Source organism: Megascapheus bottae, chromosome 10, assembly GCF_031878675.1.
Source record: "Megascapheus bottae isolate mThoBot1 chromosome 10, mThoBot2.hap1, whole genome shotgun sequence".
Lineage (NCBI taxonomy): Eukaryota > Metazoa > Chordata > Mammalia > Rodentia > Geomyidae > Megascapheus > Megascapheus bottae.
In genome coordinates this window covers 51,614,191-51,635,186 of record NC_143518.1, presented here as the reverse complement: position 1 = coordinate 51,635,186, position 20,996 = coordinate 51,614,191, and the positions used below count along the sequence as shown (strand labels likewise).

The window sequence follows — 20,996 nt, the reverse complement described above, 5'->3', positions numbered from 1 at the left end:
GGTATGCACAGCTGTTCATGTGTGTCCTTGGGAGTCCCAGAAGCACTGCTCTATGGATTCCTGAGATCAGAAGTCCAAGGTGGATTTGCAAGGCTCATTCCTTCTGGAACTTCTGGGAAGAAATATTTCTATTATTTCCTTTCCCAGTTTCTGGATTCCTCTTACAATCCTTGGTGATTTCTCCATTTCCCAAGTACACTCCTCTCTGTTTCTGACCCACCTTCCTCCCTCTTCTTCTCTGTCTTTCTCTTATTTTTGGTCAGCCATAGGGCTTGAACTCAGGGCCTAAGCAGTGTCCCTAGCTTTTTTGCTCAAGGTTAGTGCTCTTACTGCTTTGAGCCACAGCTCTACTTCTGGTTTCCTGGCCGTTAATTGAAGACAAGGGTGTTGTGGGGCTTTCCTGCCTGGCCTGTCTTTGAACCTCAATTCTCAGATCTCAGCTTTCTGAATTAGGTTACAGGAATGAGCTACTGGCCCTGGGCTTCTTCCTCCCTCTTGTAAGTGTCCATGTGGAAAATTCAGAGGAATGTTCCCTATGGAAATGGCTTTTTCTTAACCCTGACTGCAACATAATCACAGGGATTCAGGCTTAGGCTTAGTTGGGTGCTGTTGGCTCATACCTGTAAGCCTACCTACCCAGGAAACTGAAATCTGAGGATTGCAGTTCAAAGTCATCCTGGGCAGAAAAGTTAGTAAGACCCTTATGGCCAATAAACTATTCAGTGGTGCTGTGGCTCTAGTGGCAAAACTAAACAACAATAGTAACAGCAACAACACCAAAACCAGGCTTGTGCAGAGAAAGACAAATAGAATTGGAACTTTTTGAAGGTTTTTGATTTTTAAAAAATTTCTAGTTACATTTTTAAATGTATTAGTTTTTCTTTTTTTTTGGTACTCTGGGGATCATGAAGTCCTTTAAGACACTTACCTACTCTAATTTGCTCTTTGGGTACATGGCTGAAATGCACAGGAAAAAAGCCAGTGTGGGTGGATGGGGAGTGATTTTTCTTGGGAAATGGGGACAAGATTTGGAAAAAGAGGTGTAAGAAGATCTGTTAAGAAGATGTGTGGTGTCTGTGTGTTGATGTCATTGTGTGGAGGTGATTTATGTGCAGATGTGATACCACTGTCTAAGAAGAGAGGCGTAGGGAAGAGTTACTAGGCAGAAGGCTGTTAAGTACCCCTCCCCCGACAGTTTATGTGCTGTCAGGGTGACCTTGGGCTGGGTATGGGAAGAGGAAAGAGATAGAGATGGTAAAAGGAATCTGACCAGGTCCTGGTGATCCAATCTGTGATTTGAGCTAGATTGCAAGGCTGAGATAGGAAGGATTGTAATTGAAGGCCAGCCAGGGCAGAAAAGTTCAAGAGACCTCCTCTCACTCAGTAGCTGGGTGCAATGGCACATGCCTGCCTTCCCAGCTATGTGGAAGGCTGTAGGCCATAACATACCTGGGCATGTCTTCTTGCTATCTTCCAGGCAATTTCTTCGTGCTGGGGGCTTAAATCAAGGTCCCTTCTCTCTAAAGTTTTGTTCCACAAGCAGAGATGGGTGTGTCATGTTTCTGATGTAGACTTTGATGGAAGGCCATGGACACTCCCAGGAGAAGAAATTGTGTGTGTGTGTGTGTGTGTGTGTGTGTGTGTGTGTGTGTGTGTTGGAAGGAGGGGGAAGGAAGTTCACGGGGTTCTATCTGTGTCATCTTGGACAACAAAGATTGCCCCAGGGATGACTGTGAACTCAGTGATGCTAAGAGGCTTTTCTGTAGTGTCACATGTGTGGTGTCATGTTTTGTCTTCTCTTCTCATCCTAGGCACAGCTGACGTGGGCACTGGGGGGGACCAGGAAGGCAAGGAGCGATGCTGCCCCGCTGGGAGCTGTCACTTTACCTGCTTGCTTCACTGGGCTTCCACTTCTGTTCTTTTTATGAAGTTTACAAAGTGTCCAGAGGTAAGAATCTCAGCTGTTCTGATCTCCCCCCTGTCCAAGAAGGAAATGAACAGAGTGTGACCAGAGGTGGAAAGTGGTCCGGAGGGCCAGCGGGACTTGGATCTGCTTGGCTTCCTCTGCATCATTGGGGAGTTTGAATCAGTGACCTGAGTTCAGTTTATTTTCTGCCTCAATGCTCGTTTTCCATAACAATTACTGCCTGTGTGTGTGTGTGTGTGTGTGTGCGCGCGTGTGTGCACATGCACGCGTGTGCACATTACATGCATGTGTGCATATTCTCATAGATGAAAGCAGTGCCTCCCACATTTTGGGCATCTAAGGTGCCACAGAACTATGTTCTCTGCCCTCACCAGCACTAGAGGGTATTGGATTTTGTGGCTGTTGGGAAGACCACAGAAGAATATTTTGTATTCCAAATTGAAAGCAAACTCTGGTATTTCTCTTTCATCCATTCTCTTCAGGCCTGACCCAGGCATATGGAGGCAACCTGAAAGTGTTATCCCGACAACCACAACTTCTACCCATCTGCCTCCAGACTGTGTCTTTTTCTGGAATCACACAGTGGAAATAATGTAATATCTGTCTTCTTTCATTTAGAAATAGGCACTTAAGGCTCCTCAATTTTTTTTTCCAGTCCTGGGCTTGAGCTCAGGGCCTGAGCCCTGTCCTTGGACTTTCTCAAGGCTAGAGCTCTACCACTTGAGCCTCAGCACCACTTCCAGTTTTTTTCTATGCATGTGGTACCGAGGAATTGAACCCAGGTCTCCGAGCATGCTAGGCAAGCACTCTACCACTAGGCCAAACTCCCGGCCCCGCCTCAATTTTTTAAATTGCATTTTTATCATAGTATGAGAGTTCATTTCTGAGTTCTAGTTTGTTATCTGGATAGACTATTGTTAATTTCGCATTCACCTGTTGAATGACATCTCAGGTGCTTCTAACTATTGGCCATGGTTAAATACAGAAGCTACCAACCTTTGTGATCAGGTTCATTTTCAATGAATTTGGGTAAATACTAAGGGATGTAGTTGCTTGATCATAAGGTAAGAGAGCTTAGTTTTATGTGAAACCATCGAGCTGTCTGAACAGCATGGCAGTGCCATGTCTACATTTCCACCCACAAAGGGTAAGAATTCAAATTGCTCCACATCCTTATCAGTCCTTCTTATCCTTGTCCTTATCCTGATCATATCCTTATGGGTATTGTCAGTTCTGATTAAGGGCTTCTGCAATAGGTGTAGTGTGCTATCTTCTTCATTCTCCATAATGAAAATTCTTTTCTCTAATGACATAGGATGTGAAGCATTGATATGTTTGTTTATGTATCTTTTTTGTTTAGATGTCATTTTGTTTTTGTTTAGATCATTTTCTTTAATGGAGTGATTCATTTTATTATTGTCTAGGTTTAAGTGTTCTCCCTATATTTTGAATAACAGTCTTTTATCAGATATAGTATGGGTGTGGGGGGACCTCTGCTTACACTTGCATGCCAATACTGGGGCCTTAGCTCAGGGCTTCATTCTCTGGCATAGTCTTTTTACCTCAAAGCTGATGTTCTACCACCGCCTCCACTTGTGGCTTTAAAAATGTATTATTAATTTACCTTCTTCTTGTTATAGAGGTGATGTACAGAGAGATTACAATGACATGAGTCAGGTAATGAGTGTATTTTCTTTTGTGCATTGTCTTCTGTTCCCTTGCTCTTTCCCAGTCCCTCCCTCCCATGTCTACCCAGGAGTTACAGAGTTCACTTTCATCAGTGTCCAGGGAACTCCACTGCTGCACTTTTCCACCCTTTTCCCCTCAAGTCTGTACTGTCCCCCAATCCTTCCAAAGATGTACACTTGAACATATCGTACATAGTGTAAAGAAGATAGAATCATCAAAAACTAAAATCTTTTTTAAAAAGAAAGAAAGAAAAAGAGAGTCTCTTGCTTCCATATCTGCTGCTTATTTGGAAGTAAGAGTCTCACAGACTTTTGTTTTTGGCCTGAGCTGGCTTAGAACTTTGATCCTCAGATCTCAATCTTCTCAATAACTGGGATTATAGCTTCAGATATATCTTCTGCAAGTGTTTTTTTTCCCTAGTTGGTGGCTTGCATTTATATTTTTTGACAATGATTTATTTTTTCGGTGCTGGGATTTGAACTTAGACCTTATGCTTTCTCAGCTTGTGTTTCATCACTTGAACTACACTTTCAGCTCTGTTTTTTTTTTTCTGGTTATTTATTTATTTATTTATTTTTGTTGGTCATGGGGCTTGAAATCTGGGCCTGGGCTCTGACCCTGAGTTCTTTAGCTCAAGGCTACTGCCCTACCCCTTGAGCCGCAGCCCCACTTTTGGTTTTCTAGTGATTAACTGGAGATAAGAGTCTCACGGTCTCATAGTTCCCAGGCTGTCTTTGAACCTGATCCTCAGATCTCAGCCTCCTGAGTAGCTAGGATTATAGGCATGAGCCACCTGGATTGGAAATGCTTTAAATTTTAATGACAAGTAGATTATTAAATCTTTACTTCATAGAGTATGCCTTTTGTGTTGTGTCTAAAATCCATTGTTAAGGTTGAGAGCTGGTGGTTACTAAGCAGGCTGAGATTTGAGGTCATATTTCAAAGGAGCCTGGTCAGAAAAGTCTGTGAGACTCTTATTGCCAGTAAACTATTTAGAAAAAACTGGAAGTGGCACTGTGCTAGCCTTGAGCACAAAGAGGGTCAGTGACAATGCCCAGGCCTTGAGTTCAAGCCCCATGACTGACAAGAAATAGACAGGTGGATAGGAAAGAAAGAAGTTTGGGTTGATACAATTATGAGGCTAGGACTGCCCAGGAATGATACTGATATAAATCAGTCTGAGTCTGAAGGTCTGAAAGTCTGAAGTAGGGTATCTGCTTGTGTAAGTCTTAGGGTGAGGAGGAGAAGATGGAATGAGATGATCCCGTTCAAGTAATGAGGCTGAAAAACAAGGAGCTCATTCTTCTCTCTACCATATGTTCCACTGAGCTCTTCAAAAGATTGGACAAAGTCTTCCCACATTGGAAAGAGCAATCCACCTTGCTCCATCTGCTGATTCCAGTGCTAGCTAATTGCCTCTAAATCCCTTCATAGATACACCAGAAATAGAGCTTCATCTGGGCACCCTATAACTCAGTCAGGTTGACACATAAAAGTCACCATCCAAATGGGTGTTGGGTTGTATCAAATGCTCATTTTGCATCGGTTGATCATTTTTCTTCTTCAGCCTGCTGCTGGTACATTGTGTGAATGGGCTTCGCTCTGTGGTGTTTTGCTGTTCACATACCTGGACTCTGCTCAGCTGGCAGTTCTGCTTCCTGAGTTGTCAGTTGGGGTTGCACTTCTCTGGTGATAGGATGGAACCAAACAGCCAAGATGGTTCACTTGCATGGTTGGCACTTGGTGCTGGCTGCGCTGAGAGCTGCATTGGAGGCTGTGAGAAGTGTGGTTCTTTCTAAAGTGCCATCTCCACATGGCTCAGACTCCTTCCAAGAAGCAATATTGCAAGGGCCCTGAAAGCTTAGGGAATCACTCAAAGCCCAGGCTGGGGAGGTGCTTTCCTGGGTTACTTCAGCTTTATTTATTAGTCAAAGCAGATGACAGGACCAGTAGAGAAAGGGAGGCAAATCTGCCCTCCTTTTTAGACTGAGCCATATGCATTTATAGGAAGAGAAGGCATCGATGATGCCAGATTTGAAGTCTCTCTGCACATGATGTCATACTTGTGTGTGTGTGTGTGTGTGTGTGTGTGTGTGTGTGTGTGTGTGTGTGTGTGTGGTATTGGGCCTGGTGTTTTTGCTTGGCTTTTTTGGTCTTAAGACTGATGCTCTACCACTTGAATGACACCTCTGCTTATGACTTTTTGCTGGTTAATTGGAGATAAGAGTGTCCCTAGGCTCGATTGGAAGTGTATCCTCATATGTTGGCCTCTTGAGTAGCTGGGATTCCAGGTACAAGGCAGCAGGATTTGGCAGATGTCATATTTCTTTACCCAGATGAAGACACTGAGGCTGAAAAATATATCCTGTCCAAGGTCACTCACGGAATAAAGCAGTGAAGTGGAAGGCTAATCCAGGTCTGTCAGACTCTAGTCTTCACATGTCTTTCCATTCTCTTACTCATAGTTAATGGTATTTTCTTAACAGCTTGCTTTAAAGACAAAACTCTTTTGTCTATTTTACTATTAAACTTTAAGTGGAAAAAAGTTTCTTTCTGCTGAGCAAAATACTTTTATTTCTTCTAGTATTGTGGTAAGTGCAGGGCTGGAGGACCCTCTGAGGAAAATCCCAGATTTTCCTGCTCCTCAGATGGCCCAGATGCTCTTGTGGTATTTGGCTAAGGATGGACTATTCCTTAGCCTGAAGCTGCTTCTTCTCCTTTTTTTAATTTTTATTTAATTCCTATGATTTTCCTTCCATTGTCAGTGCCAAGGGGCTTCTCAGATGGCTCTCAGGAAATAGCTGCTTCTAATGCTTTCCCCAGTTCAGCTCATGGAGGCCCGGATTTCCTCCCTTTGCCAAACACTGCTTCACCCATGCAGTGTGTAGCTGCTAGGATCTATGTCTCACTTCCTCCAAGAAAAAGTGCTGTTTACCTACACTGAAGAAGCAGGTCACTGGGAAAATGGTCTCTTCGTGAACTTCCATCAGGCATTTACACCGGAGCCAAATGCTATGACTAGAACATACTAGAAGCTTACAGTGCAGCTATATGCAGTACCTCTGATGAACCATCTACGTGACTTTTCTTCCTGGGCACAGGGCGGCATCCTGTCCACTGTTTGTGCCATCCCCAGTTGCAGAATTGTCAGGCCATTAGGGACAGCTGACTGATTCTTTGTTGGGTGGGATCTACCAACACATTTGCAGCAGGGATTGAACAGGATATCCCTTTGTCCCTCGGGATGTGCGTGGGGCTGGAGTGCTGGGATTGGCCGGCTGTGCTGAGGAGCTACTCTACTGAAGAGCCATGGCTCCTGAAGGCTGGATACTACTGCGTATGGTTTAGTAGAGGGAGGAAGATGTCTTTAGCTGGATGCTGGGAGCTCACCCCAATAATCCTAGCTACTCCGGAGCCTCAGATCTGAGGATCACAGTCTAAAGCCAGCCTAGGCAGGAAAGACTTGGAGATTTTTATCTCCAGTTTTCTAGCAAAGAGCCAGACACGAAGGTAGAGAGCTCAGGTGGTAGAGAGCCAGCCTTGAGAGAAAAACATAAAGGATAGGACCCAGGCCCTGTCAGGCCCTAGGAATAACATGAAAAATGAAAAAAAAAAGTCCTCATGTCTCTGCTTACTTGAACATACGGAAAGATATGGTGTATTTTACAGAAAAAACTCAGAAAGAATGAACATCTCTGCCTGAAAATAGGGCCTGATCAGTTTAATGCAATGCTTGAAATGAAAAGGTAAGAGACCATTGTGAGAGCATCAGTTTACTACCTATGGATCCATATTAAAATCTTCAGTTTCTTCTTGTACCCATTTGCCAGTTTGTAGTTTTCTAGGAATCGATGCATTTCATGTAGCTGTTCAACCTGGTTAATATGTTGTGGCGCAAAGTCCTCATTTAATTTCTTTGTCATTATATTTAGTTATCTTTATATTTAGTTAGCTTTAGTTACATTTGGTTATATTTAGTTATCTTTCTATGCGTGTGTGCACGTGTGTGTGTGTGTGTGTGTGTGTGTGTGTGTGTGTGTATGTATTTTTCTTCTGTCAATACAGGGGTTTGAACTCAGGGCCTTGTGCTAGCTAGGCTGACACCCTACCCCTTGAACCATGTCCAGAGCCCTTTATTGTTATATTTTCCAGATAGAATTTCATGCATTTACCCCGGGCCAGCTTCAGGCTATTATCCTCCAACCCCTAACTCTTGTACAGCTGGGATTATAGGTATACCACTATACCTGGCTTGAGATAGTCTCGCTAATTTATTTATTTATTTATTTTTGCCCAGGCTAACTTCAAACCACAATCTTCCTGATATCTACCTATTGAGTATGTAGTATTATGAGCATGTGACACTGTGCCCAGCCTCCTCTCTTTAATTTTTTTCACTTTTGCTGCTCATATACTTCTCTTGCATGCTTTTTGTATATTTTACTTCTATTTTTTCTCTTCTCTCCTCTCCCTCCTTTGTTCTGTTTCTCCACATCTCCCTCCCTTTTACTTATTCCTTTCTTTGATCGACTGTGCCAGTGATCTCATTAATCTTTTCAGCTTTGACTTTGTTAGATTTCTCAATTGTTTCTTTTTGTTCCTGAATTCATTGATTTCTGTCTGTATCTTATTATTTCTTCTCTTATTGTTCCTTAGGTTTGCTCTGTTTCTTTATTATTTCGGCTTCCCAAGTTGAATGCTTAGTTCATGTGTTTGGTGCGGAATGTACATGTGCTGTTGTAACTGTTCCTGGGTGTTTTTTAAGAAGGATTTCTAACGGAGGAACTATAGAGTGGACCTCTGTGAATGTGTTCAAGGTCTTTCTAGATAGAATTGTGCTGTTCTTTGGGGGTCAATTGGGGTTGATGAGAGGTTTTCAAATGCATAGGAAATGAGACTCATTCTGTGATTGGATGTGTGTGTGTGTGTGTGTGTGTGTGTGTGTGTGTGAATCCTGTTTCTTGATTATTATTAGTCTGTATACCCTCCCCCTACCCCAGAGCTAATTTCCCATCAAAGTGTTGTAGTTAGAGGCTTTAACTAAATGGTTTATCTACCTCTATTAATCATTGGCAGTGATTAAATGCAAGTTTCTTGTTAAGAAGATGAGATAAGGACCTGCTGTGTCTTTTGGTTGGGATGGGGTAAAAATGAGCTGCTGACGAAAAATCAGGATTCATCAATGGAAACCACTTCATTTTTACACTCTCATGTGGTTTTGCTGAGTGCTGAAATTTGGGGACTGGAACCCACAGCCTTCCATGTGTGGCTCGAGAAGATTCCAGGCTCAGAAGGCTGGTATAGTTGCAGTTGTCTCCTGCTTTCCCATATTTGTGCTAAGGTGCAAGTTCCAGTGCTGCAGGAAGGGTATGGGAGAGGTAGGGCCAGGCACCCTGCCTGGTCTGAAAGGTGTGAGGGCTGTCACTCTTTTCTGGAAAGATGGGCTGTATGGCGGGTTCTCGGCATCTGTGTTGTATTAACTCATTTCTGTGGCTATGAATTTTCATCCAATTTAAATTCAAGGGCAATAATGTCCCAAGGATTTATGTATACTGCTATTGAAGATTTATGTTGTATCCATGGCATTCGTGCCAAGACATCAGGCAAAGATGATTCGTGAGACTTGTCAGAACGGAAGCTGGGCACTGGTGGTTCACACTTGTAATCTTACCTACTCAGGAGGCTGAGGTATGAGGATTGTGGTTTGAAGCCAGCCTAGGCAAGAAAGTCTGTGAGATTTTTTTTTTTTTTTTTGTGGGTCATGGGGCTTGAACTTGGCCTGGGCGCTATTCCTGAGCAATTCAGCTCAAGGCTACCACCCTACTCTAGAGCCACAGCCCCACTTCCCAGTTTTCTAGAGGTTAATTAGAGATAAGAGTCTTAGGTCTTTTTGTGCCTGGGCTGGCTTTGAATCTTGATTCTCAGATCTCAGCCTCCTGAGTAGCTAGGATTATAGGTGTGAGCCACTGTGCCCAGCTAAGTCTGTGAGATTCTTATTTTCATTTCACACACACACACACACACAGCCAAAAGTGCAGCTGTGACTCCAGTGATAGAATGCTAGCCCTGAGTTCAAGCCCGGGGCTGACATGGACACATATACAAACATTGTTAAAAATGTGGCGGATTTAGTTTTTTGCTTTTGTCTTGAACTATGCTGTCCAATATTGAGACTACTCTCCCCACAGGACGAATGAGCGTATGAAATGTGTGTGGCCTGAGTGGACATGTACAGTAAAGATGCTGCGCACTTTGTATTACAAAGAATCAGTAAGGGGGGGATTATAAAGACAATGAGGAAATAAAAAGTAATTGAACTAAATTTTCTTGTATTTATTTTCACTGAAATTTTGATCCCCATTGCCGTTTCAGTGAAAAAAAATACAGAAAATGTATTTCACTGCTTTTTTCATTGCTCTGAGCAAGTCATCAGTATGTGTGTATTGGATCTCTACTGGACAGTGCCGAGCAGGATCTCATCCTGATTTCCTCAGGCGCACAGGAAGGCTGTCCCCAGTAGACAAAGGACGTGGATACCGGGTTCTTAGGTTCTGCCTGGGACCCTGGGTTGAACTCTGGAGACTGTAGGAGGCAGCGGGGCACATTTTTCCCACTAGGGGGAGCTGTCTTCTAGCTTCAGGAAATCTGGGCTTCAAGTGCCAGCTTTGCTGCACACACACACACACACACACACACACACACACACACCCGCACACACGCTCTCACTCTGGAATAACAAGAGGCTGAGAGGGTTTCTCCCTCCTGGTAATGGACTGAAGAACCTTGGCCTTAGTTTACAGACTGTTTCCTTGGATGTGGAGATGTCTCCTGAGCAACCTTCCCCCAGCCCGCTTACATGTGGTGCGTGTCAGTTTGTCTCTCTGTTCTGCTCTGAAGCCAGCATCATCTTGTGATCATGTTTTAATGACACTGTCTTCCCCCGCTTTCCCTTCTTGGGTAGCTCTTAGCTTCGGAGGTGACAGGTATTGATTTTCCTTTGTCTAATCCTGTACAGTCTTTATACCACGCGCTCTGTACCATGGCTGAGAACTAACCCCCTATCACTCATTACTTCCTGTGTCAGGTACACGCTCTTGTAGTTTCTTCCTCGTAGTGTGTGCATCTTCTTTACCATGCCATCCTATCCTGCTTCATACCTAGTGTCTCACACCAGGCTTCATTGCACAGTGTTACGATGCTTTTGGATGAAAGCGTCGTCTTCTTTGTTTTAAAGCAGTTGTAGGCCTGAGGGTGTTGCAATTGCATGGCATGAGCCAGGCCCTGAGTTCAATTTCCAGTGCAGCAGAGAAAAGCAGAGGAAAGGCAGTTCTATTGTGTACCAAGAAACTTTTCTTCATGATTTGATTCCATTATATAAAAGCAGTCACAGACCATGGTCTGTGTAAAACGTTTCACAGCTAAGCTGGTGGCTCCCCCTGTAATCTTGGTGACTGAGGATGCTGAGATCTGGAGGTGGAGGTTCGAAGCTAGTCCCTGACTGAAAAGTTAGTAAGATTTATGTCGAAGAGAAGCGGAAAGGAACCAAGCAGTGGGTTTGCTGCCTGCTCTCCCTCCACAGGCTGCTTCTCTGATTTGAGTGCTTCTGTATTTAAGCAGTCCACTTGTGTTTAGACTTGTGATTCATGCAGCTTGTTTTTCTTGTCAGAACATGAAGAGGAACTGGACCAAGAATTTGAGCTGGAGACCAACGCTCTTTTTGGAGGATTAAAGAAGGTACAAAGTAGATAAATGATAAAGGTTTCTCATGTTCCAAATCTGACTTTCCTGTTTTGTTGCCCTTTGGTGTTGTTTGGAATTGACCAGCAACAGTTGGCTGTGAAGCATCAGTATGCTATGTTGGATAAGGTGTTCCTTCTACTCTGTGTGTCTTTCTGTCTGTCTACTAGGAGACAGACAGGTAATAAAAAATGAACAAGTGAAGCCAACACAGTTTGATCTAAATAACACGGAGATATGTTAGTAGATCTTTCATGACCAGAACAAAGCCCCATAGGGAAGGTATTTTGTAAAGCATGTGTTTTAGTGGGCACTGTAGTGGAGGTGCAAGCTGGTGGACCTCAGGTAACGCTGGCCTTGCGGCTGGTGGAGTGCTAAGGTGCCTGGGCATGGCATTACAGGGACAGTGTGCATGTGGGTGTTCATCCCCTCTGCCTGGCTTCGCTTCTTGGGGAGTCACCGGGATTCCATGCTGGGAGCTGTCCCGCAATGACCTCATTCAGTCCTAATGATTCCCCAAGAGAGGACTTCTAAAGTGCTATAGTTGGATTAATTTCTAACTCTTCATACCTCTTAGTAGAGATTAAATTTCCACCCATGGAGTCCCGGCAAGACCCTCAAGCCAGACCCAGGTCCCAGCAACTCCTTCGATCGTGGGGTGGCCTCTGTTACAATGAAGTTATTTGTATAATTTTAGTTTGTATTATCTCCTCCCGCAGGCTCAGGTCGGAGTCTCACCAGCAGGGCTGGGAGACGCTCATCTTCTTTGCCTGGAAGGGAGCAGGTGGGGATTCTATTGAATGCCATGCCGGAGAGAGCGAGTATATGGAGGAATCTCTAGGCCGACTTTGATGGTTACAGGAGGGATGAGCCAGTGGGGACCTTCCTTCTAGGAGGTGGGGGCTGGCCTCCAGTGAGCTCCAGAGAGGGGCAGGGTCTGCACTAGAAGAGATGCGGGCTGTATCTGGGAGGTGAAGACTCCAGGCAAGGCTTCCTTCAGAACAGGGAAAGGACCAGGGCCTGACTGCACCTCCTCATGTTAATAATGGCTCTCTGAAGAATGAGCCCTTTGCATCCTTGACTGACCCTCCCTCCCTCCTTCCCTCCTTCCCTCCCTCCCTTCCTCCCTTCCTTCCTTCCCTCTCTCCCTCCCTCCCTTCCTTCCTGTTTCCTGTCTTAGGATTTTCCAGCAAGCGTTGTAGGAAGGTTCATTTCTGCCCACTGAAGAGCCACTCTTCTAGATTGAATGGGAACAGAATCTAATTAAGTGAAGCAACATAGGCCAAAGAGAACTTTGCACCTAGGGTTGTTCTCCCTGCAGGTTTGGGAGCTTGGCTCAGATTGATTCACTTCATTATTGTAAGCATGTTGCAGTCTGAGAAAATATTTAACCCATCCCGTGCTGAATTACTACTCCTTTTCATTGGCAGAATATTTACTTATTTGTGCAAGGTTTAAATTCAGGGCCTGGGTACTGTTCCATAGCATGTTTTGTTTTGTTTAATGCTGGTACTCCACCAACTTGAGCCACAGTTCCAATTCTGGCTTTTTGGTGGCTCATTAGAGATGAGTCTTTCATATTTTTCTGCCTGGGCTGGCTTTGAAAGACCGTTGATCTTCAGATCTCAACCTCTTGAGGAGCTAGGATTACAGGTGTGAGCCACTAGAGCTTGACTTTAAAATATTTATTACCAACATCAGGATTCTTGGAAATTACAGCCATGGCTCGGGTGTAGATTTTTGATGGGTATCTTTCATGTGTTAACTCACATCATTTGAAGTGTAAAGTATGGGTTCCTTGGGTGGGTACCCTCAATGTTAGGAACTGTCAGGAGGTAGAGTGAAATGGACATATAAACACCCAGACCCCATATAAGTGCTCTGGCAGATTGGATTCAGAGAGAAGGGGACAGCAAGCAAGCTGAATTCCTCATTGTGGAGCTGACATTTGAGGGGAGGCTTGGGCAAGTGGTGGTGGGGGGAACAACATTTTCTTCTGTCAGCTCCCTAAAAGTGGTGCCTGTCACCATTTTAAAAAAGGTTATTACCTCTTAAAGTCATGACATGACAGTTGATAAAGAAATTAGAGGCAGCAGTTAAAGGTAAAAGTCAGATCACAAGACACTTGGGAGGCAGCTGCTGGGAAGTTTCACATTGGTAACTAAAGTGTTTATATACCAACTGCATAGAACCTAGCCCAGTACTGCTGGGCTTCTGAGGCTGGTAAGTAAACACTTGACATTATCATCTTACTTTATCACCACATAGACAGCCTTGCTAAAGCAAGGCTTCAAAAAATTCTCTTAAAACTCAGATCTGTTCCTCTCCACGGAAATCTTTAGTAAAAGGCGAAAGATTTATGCGATCTGAAGAGAAACCAGAGTATGCTTCAGGGGCAGCGTCATTCTTTATGCCAGTAACTACAACTCCTAGTTCACTAATGGTGTATTTTTCACTGTGAAGCTTCAAAAGCTATTTACTCAGTAAAGTGTTTGTATATGATATTCAATAAATGAACTTCTATTAGTGGGAAAAATACTGAGTTTGAAAGAAAAAATTTGAAACTAAACTTGAAAAGATTACAGGGGACTATGGGTATGCAAATGAAGTCTGAGTCGTCAACTTTGAGATTCCACAACTGCCTCAGCAGTTCACCAAGCCACCACTAGGGGGTGAAGAGAGGTCCCTGTTGCTGGGGTCTAAGCCATGGTTGAACCATGGAAGCTCTAGTATCTCTTCTGTATATTATGACTTCACGTGATATTGCTGTTGTTGTTGTTTTTTTTTTACATTTGTCAGATAATGGTTGCATTACTTCTCGAACCTTGATACCCCTTCTCATGTTTTTGTCTCCCTTTCCCTCCCCTATGCACTCCCAATCATCTTGTTTTCCCTCTTCCCTTCCCTATTTCAAATGAACAAATAAATGTATATACAATATACCAGGTAACAAAGTCAGATACAGTAACCACGTGAGATTAACTATAAGTGGAAAAAAAGAGAACAGAAGTAATTTCACATAGTACATTAAGAACAGCAATCACAAAGATAAACCTCTTGTTTCCTTATCTTAGTGTTCATTTCATTTATTCTTGTCCTGGGTGACCATATGTATGTAGCTTTTGAGCTATTGTGATCCTTTGCTAGGAGAGGCCTAGGTGTGTATTAATTATTACAAATGAGGGAAACCATGGAGCCTATGCTTCCTTTGGATCTGGCTTACTTCACTTAATGATTTTTTCCAACTCTTCCCATTTCCTTACTAATGGGGTGATACCATTCTTTCTGATGGCAGCATAGAATTCCATTGTATATAAATACCATATCTTCTTGATCCATTCATCTACTGAGGGGCATCTGGGTTGGTTCCATATCTTCACTATGGTAAATAATGCTGTATTGAACATCGTTGTGCTAGTAGGTTTAGTATGGCCTTGTTTCTAGACATTTGGGTAAATGCCAAGGAGTTTGCTGTTGTTTAAAAATGATAACTTTATATTGAAATAATGGCATACTCACAGAAACAATTTCTCTGTGCAACAATAGCACAGAGAAATTCTGTGGATCTCAGTCTGGTTTCCTCAATGGGGAATTAGTGTACAGGAATTGGGATTGGGCTTTTATTGAGATATTCCTGTACATGTTGTACTTTGATCAAATTTAGCCCTTCTATTACATTTTTTTCTTTGCCCTTTTCTACTTTCTTAAAAATATTTTAATGAGTTTCATGATTCTTTTTGCATATATATATATATATATATAGGAAGTACTTTAATCATATTCATCTCCCTTCAACTCTCCCTTTCCCTCCCTCCCCGCTTCTCACCCCTAGCCAGTTCCTGTCATTTCAAGGCCTAGGTTCTGTGAGAGAGCATATAGGATATTTTGTCTTTCTCAATCTGGTGTGTTTGGATGTAACATGATAATTTACGGTTCTATTTTTTTTCTTGCAAACATGATTTCATTCTTCTATATGGTTGAACCTTATGTGATTGCAAGGAACTCTTAAATCCAGTCATTTGACATGGGTGCCATCCACAGACAAATTGTCTCCCTCCCTCATCCTCAACCCCATGTATGTACAGTATTTATGTAGGTGATAAACATAGCCAGGATCCTTAGATCTTTTTGGTGGGAAACTTGTCTCTTCTGTCATTATGTAATGATTCTTTTCAAGCCAGGTAGTTTCTTTTCTCTAACGTCTATTTCATCTGATTTCGACACAGTCTCTCCTTTTTAAAAATAAAATAATTTTATTGTCAGGGTGATGTGCAGAGGGGTTACAGTTATATACATAGGTTCGTGAGTACATTTCTGGTTGAACATTGTTACCCCCTCCTCCGTTTTCTCCCACTTTCCCTCCTCCTCTCTTTTTTTGTTTTGATCAATGTGTGCATGGTATATCTATATCCTTTTCTATCCTTTTCCATCAGTTCTGCTATACTGTTGCATTGGAGTGAAGGTCTGATAGATACCATATCAGTGAAACATTCCTTAACCATTCTATTCTCCTCCACCCCCATTCTTCTCCCCAACTCCTCCCCCCCCCCCCCACGCCAGTCCTAGGGCTTGAACTCAGAGCTTGGGAACTGTCTCTGAGTTTTTGTGCTCAAGGCTAGCACTCTATCACTTTGAACTGCAGCTCAATTCCCTTTGGAGGTAAGAGTCTCATGGTCTTTTCTACCTGGGCTGGCTTTGAACAACAGTCCTCAGATCTTAGTGTCCTGAGTATTTAGAGTTACAGGCATGAGCCATGGATGTTGGGCTTTTATCTTTGAATTTTTTTCTCTAATTTTTTTTGGTCACCTTTTCTCTTTGTGGTTCAAGCTGAGTAATTTCTGATGAGCTTTCGGTTTAACAGTTTCTTCCTTTGTCACAGGCTTCTGCTGCTAATTCCATCAAGTCCATTGTTGAGTTAATTTTGCTTGCTGTCTGCATGCTGTCATTCTTCAAGTCCTGGATCCCTTAACCAAACTGGGCTCTTCCTTCCACCTTGCAGAGTCAGATTCTGATGACTGCTGTTACGCCACACTCAGCCTTCTGAGCTGCTCCTTAGCGGGAGGGATAGAGAGAAACGGACCTTCTAAATCTTGTCTGAAAGTGCAAGTCTGTGTGTTCAACTGTATTAAAGCAAGCTTTAGTCATAATAACAAAGAAAACTATATTATCAACACAATTAGTTTCTGAAGAGGCATGGTTGAAGTAGTCAGTGGAAAGAGAGGACCGTGTGTTTTAAAGAGGAGATGAGTCCTGCCTCTTTTTCTAATTTGTTCTGTCCCCAGCCTCCCTAGTCCCTCAGCTTCCCAAGAAGGCTGACTGTATTAATCTGTTTCCCGATGCTTTAACAAAATACCTGAAGCTTAGTATTGGGAAGGAAAAGTTTGAGGGTTTAGGGACCGAATGTGCAAGACTGATAGTTCCACCTTTGGCTGCATCATAGTACAATGAAGATAAGCCGTGGGAATTGGCTGTGTGCAGGAGAGGCCAGACCAAGAGATGGCTTTGCTCTATAACAACCTGCTCTCAAGAGAACTAATCAGGCTTCTGTGAGACCCTCTATTAACTTCTTTGTAAGTTCAACTATTTCTCAGCATTGCCACATTCATTTGCCTCATCTCTAAACCACAGTACCGAGCATGCTCAGAGATGCTGTTAGAGGTGGGTCTCTTGAATAGTTTGGACAGCTAATGGACAAAGGAGGCATGTGGAGAAGCTTCCGGTCAGTTCCGATTCCTACTTCCCTCTTCATATATCGGGTAAAATTCAAGGAGAAAGGTGATAGCTAGCCTGCTGAATTCTTCCTTATTTCCTTAGATGGATGGCAAAAGCATTAACTTTGCTTCTTTCTTTCTTTCTTTCTTTCTTTCTTTCCTTCCTTCCTTCCTTCCTTCCTTCCTTCCTTCCTTCCTTCCTTCCTTCCTTCTCTCTCTCTCTCTCTCTCTCTCTCTCTCTCTCTCTCTCTCTGTCTGTCTGTCTTTCTTTCTTTCTTTCTTTCTTTCTTTCTTTCTTTCTTTCTTTCTTTCTTTCTTATCTTTTCATGCTATTTAAAATTGGCCTTCTGCCGCGGGGAGCTCCCCCATTTTAGGGCTCCATTTGGAGTTCTACTTGGCTAGTGAAGTTATGTATAAACTAGCTTTTGTGAGTCTGCAAAGACTTTCTGAGGATAACCCAAATTCCTTGAGTATGAGGGCTACATTAGAGGGTGTGGTCCCTTGAAGGCTGGAGATTTTCTTTTTAACCTTATTCTTCATTTTTATTGTGACATACTTTGTCTTTTTGGCATGCTGGAGAGCTGACAGTAATGGGAAGCATGATTTAATCACATACCTTGTAGACAGAAGTCATGAGTTTGTCTCACTTGTTCTCTGGTTATTCCATTCTTTTCATCATTATCATTTTTCATCATTATCACTGCCTTATTTATCAGCTCTATGCATTGTTTACAGCTTCCCCTTTTGGCCCCATATACTTGTAGAAAATATGGCTAGTATTTTTTCCAATTTGAGAAGTGTGGGGAAAAGAATATATTTTGTGCCTTTGGATTTTATATGGGAATTTAATGTTTCTTTGTAACACTTGATTCTTCAAGGGTTTGGATATGACTTGACTCTAGTTGGTGCCCCGTGTGTTGGTGGGTAAAAAGGTGCTCTGAGCTGTCAGAGTGAACCCTTGTAGGATGTTTTACATCCCTGGGCTATGCCTGAGCGGTTCTCTGGGGTCCTGACTTCCCTCTGGCGTCATGTGTTATTATGGGATCTCTGTCTGGGCTATGCCTGAGCGGTTCTCTAAGGTCCTGACTTCCCTCTGGCGTCATGTGTTATTATGGGATCTCTATCTGTGGTGCATGTCTGCCATGATACCATCACCACAGTGTCCTCACCAAAACTAGCAAAATGGCCTGGGAGTTTGGCCTAGTGGTAGAGTGCTTATCTAGCATGTATGAAGACCCAGGTTTGATTCCTCGGTACCATATACATAGAAAAAAGCTGGAAATGGTGCTGAGGCTCAACTGATAAAGCGCTAGCCTTGAGAAAAAAAAAAAAGTCCAAGGAGAGTGCTCAAGCCCTGAGTTCAAGCCCCACAACTGGCAAAACAATAACAATAACAACAACAACAATCCCCCCTCAAACTGTCCCCAAAAAACTAGCACAATGATCTTTTGTTTTTGTCAGTCATGGAACTTGAATTCTGGGCCTGGGCATTGTCCCTTAGCTCTTCAGTTCAAGGCTACCGTCCTACCCCTTGAGCAACAGCATCACTTTCGGTTTTCTGGTGGTTAATTGGAGGTAAGTCTCACGGATTTAGTGTCCAGGCTGGCTTTGAACTGTGATCCTCAGATCTCAGCCTCCTGAGTAGCTAAGATTACAGGCATGATCTTAGCACAATGATCTTGAATGTCTAGAGCTCTGGCTTACATAAAACCATAAACCTATTTTCTTTAGGAAGCACCCAGTCTCAGGCATATTTTCTCGCGAGCAGACAATGGATCAATATAGATTTCTTCTCTGTTAATTTCACTAAGAAAGGGAGGCAAGTTTACCCATGTTAAGTGTATCCATGTTCAACTGAGTGTAGGTGGAGTCGTGTGTAACCTAGAATGACTTCAGAGAACGAGGTGGATAGAGAGTCGTAGTGAAGGGATGTTGCACAGTTAGGATGGCGGTTAGATAGAAGCTACTCTAAGAACTTGCCTACATTAGTTAAGACCTCATCAACTGATTAAGTCCTCTCAAGACACTTTGCTTTCACAAAGTCTTTTCTCTCTGTCATTATACCCTGGACCAATTTGCCTGCATAGAGGTTGAAGGCTGTGCGGAGACACGACGGAGCATACAACGGTACTGTTTGTGCCGATTCCCATGGTGCTGTTAGCAGCCTTGTCAGGGCAAGACTTCACCTGTGCAGGGTATGGAAGATGTGCCAGCATACACTTTGCTATTTATAGGAAGAAAAATAAGTTTTATGAGTGGGACTATTTGATCTTTAAGGAATTTTTCTTGTGAAAGGTTGTTGTCTCTGGAAACGGTGAGCACGAAGATGGTTTAGTTCAAATTAGTTTAGAAGTAGCAAAACAGCTGTTGAAAGAAGAAGCAAACACTTCCAATAATTGCTCGATGAATCATCCACTCGAGTTCATCCAGAGAGCATTGTCCCTTCTGTGCAGAATTCCTACAGAATTAGTCTTCTTCTGTGTTTTGTGTCTGGGGATTTAGAAGTCATTAAGGTGAGCTTCCTGCCTTTGACTGTGCAGGCTAACACTTGTAATCTCCAGAACCTTCTTAAGGTTTTCTCTGATCCTAGAGAAATGTTTACTCAGTAGTATTAGGAATTCAGTATCATCTCCAAGTACACTGTAAGCAAATAAGGCTATTTCTGATTTATTTACACAAAAATCTTTAGTATTTGTGCTATGTTGTATTTTTGAAATGTGTTAGTTATGAGGATAAGAAGGATGGAAAATACATTCATTTTCCTACTTTTTTCCATGAGAAAGACATACAGTAATGAAAAATGCAGACAGTTGAGTTTATAATTTTCTATTTTTCTTAAAACACCAAAAGAAAAGTGGTTTTTTGAAGGTATCTGTCATAAACACTGGTTGCCTTCATTATCCATTCATGGGATTAACCTAGCTGGTGTTTACTTTCATGGGTTAGGTTTATTTTGGAATAATATTTTTTTCAGTTTGAATTATTATGAGAAGTTAGAGCTGAATTCCGTTTAGAAGACATATTTCTCTCACAGTGTGTTAATTATGATTGCACTGTAGTCAACAACAGAATTTATCCCAGTCATTTTAAAAAGAAAGAAAATGATTGCAAGGATTTAAAGATATGTCAGGATCATGGAAAGGGCTGCAGGAGAAAGAAGAAATAAGTTTCCAGAATCATTAGACAAAACAAGCTGCACTGTATAAATACACATTATATAAATACACAGATCTTGGCTTGGGAACCTGGTGCTGGGGTATATTACCAAATGCTGTCCCAGCAGGAAGCTGTGTCACCTCAGGACTGATTGACTCTGGGGGGTCTCCAGCATCCACACCCAAAGGCCTCTGCCCCTCCCCCCACTCATCCAGAAGAGTTGTATGACCACATGTCACATCTGTTTACCTGAATGGATTCCATTCATCAGAAGCTTGGTCCATTTGCAAACATATGAGCTGCAAGGAATTCTGGGATGTGTAGTTCTTGACTTTGTGATATCTGATGCGTAGAAAGTCTTGTAGGGAAGTGTAGAATAGTGATGGTGGAGTCTGTTAACAGTAGAGCTAATGCAGAGACAGTATATGGTCTTGAAAGGTTAAGATGGCTGCTTTTCTGTGACATTGCAGAGGTGATAACTTTATTAAATGTGATATTCCCCTTTGTTAAATTGTATATTCACTCCTTTCCTTTCTTTTGATGGGGGTTAGAAGCTTGAACAGCTCAACTCTCCTGTATTTTGCCCACAGGTGCCTCCAGCTATTTGAGAATGTGTAGCATGGAAACTCATTGGTTTGTGCTTCTGGGGTTATCAAAGCAGCACACAGTTTGTCCATATATTTACCTAACAAATACATATATTATGCTTTATATAAGCCAGACACTATCCCTGTTTTTTATGTTTTAACTTATTCTTTTTTTGTTGTTTTGTTTTG

General features: G+C 42.6%; 1 protein-coding gene and 1 non-coding gene across 2 annotated transcripts in view; one reads left to right on the top strand and one right to left on the bottom strand.

Moving 5' to 3' along the window:
- Positions 1 to 1,835: 1,835 nt before the first annotated feature.
- Positions 1,836 to 20,996, top strand: part of Hhat (hedgehog acyltransferase) — a 208,057-nt gene continuing 188,896 nt past the window's right edge. The window contains exons 1-2 of the mRNA XM_090339923.1: positions 1,836 to 1,948; positions 11,283 to 11,350. Coding sequence (XP_090196049.1) covers positions 1,858 to 1,948; positions 11,283 to 11,350 — 159 coding nt within the window. The 5' untranslated portion in view covers positions 1,836 to 1,857. The remainder of the gene's footprint in view (positions 1,949 to 11,282; positions 11,351 to 20,996) is intronic.
- LOC150058438 (U5 spliceosomal RNA) lies at positions 13,624 to 13,739 on the bottom strand. Its single transcript, XR_016536963.1, has one exon. It is a non-coding gene; the product is annotated as a U5 spliceosomal RNA (small nuclear RNA).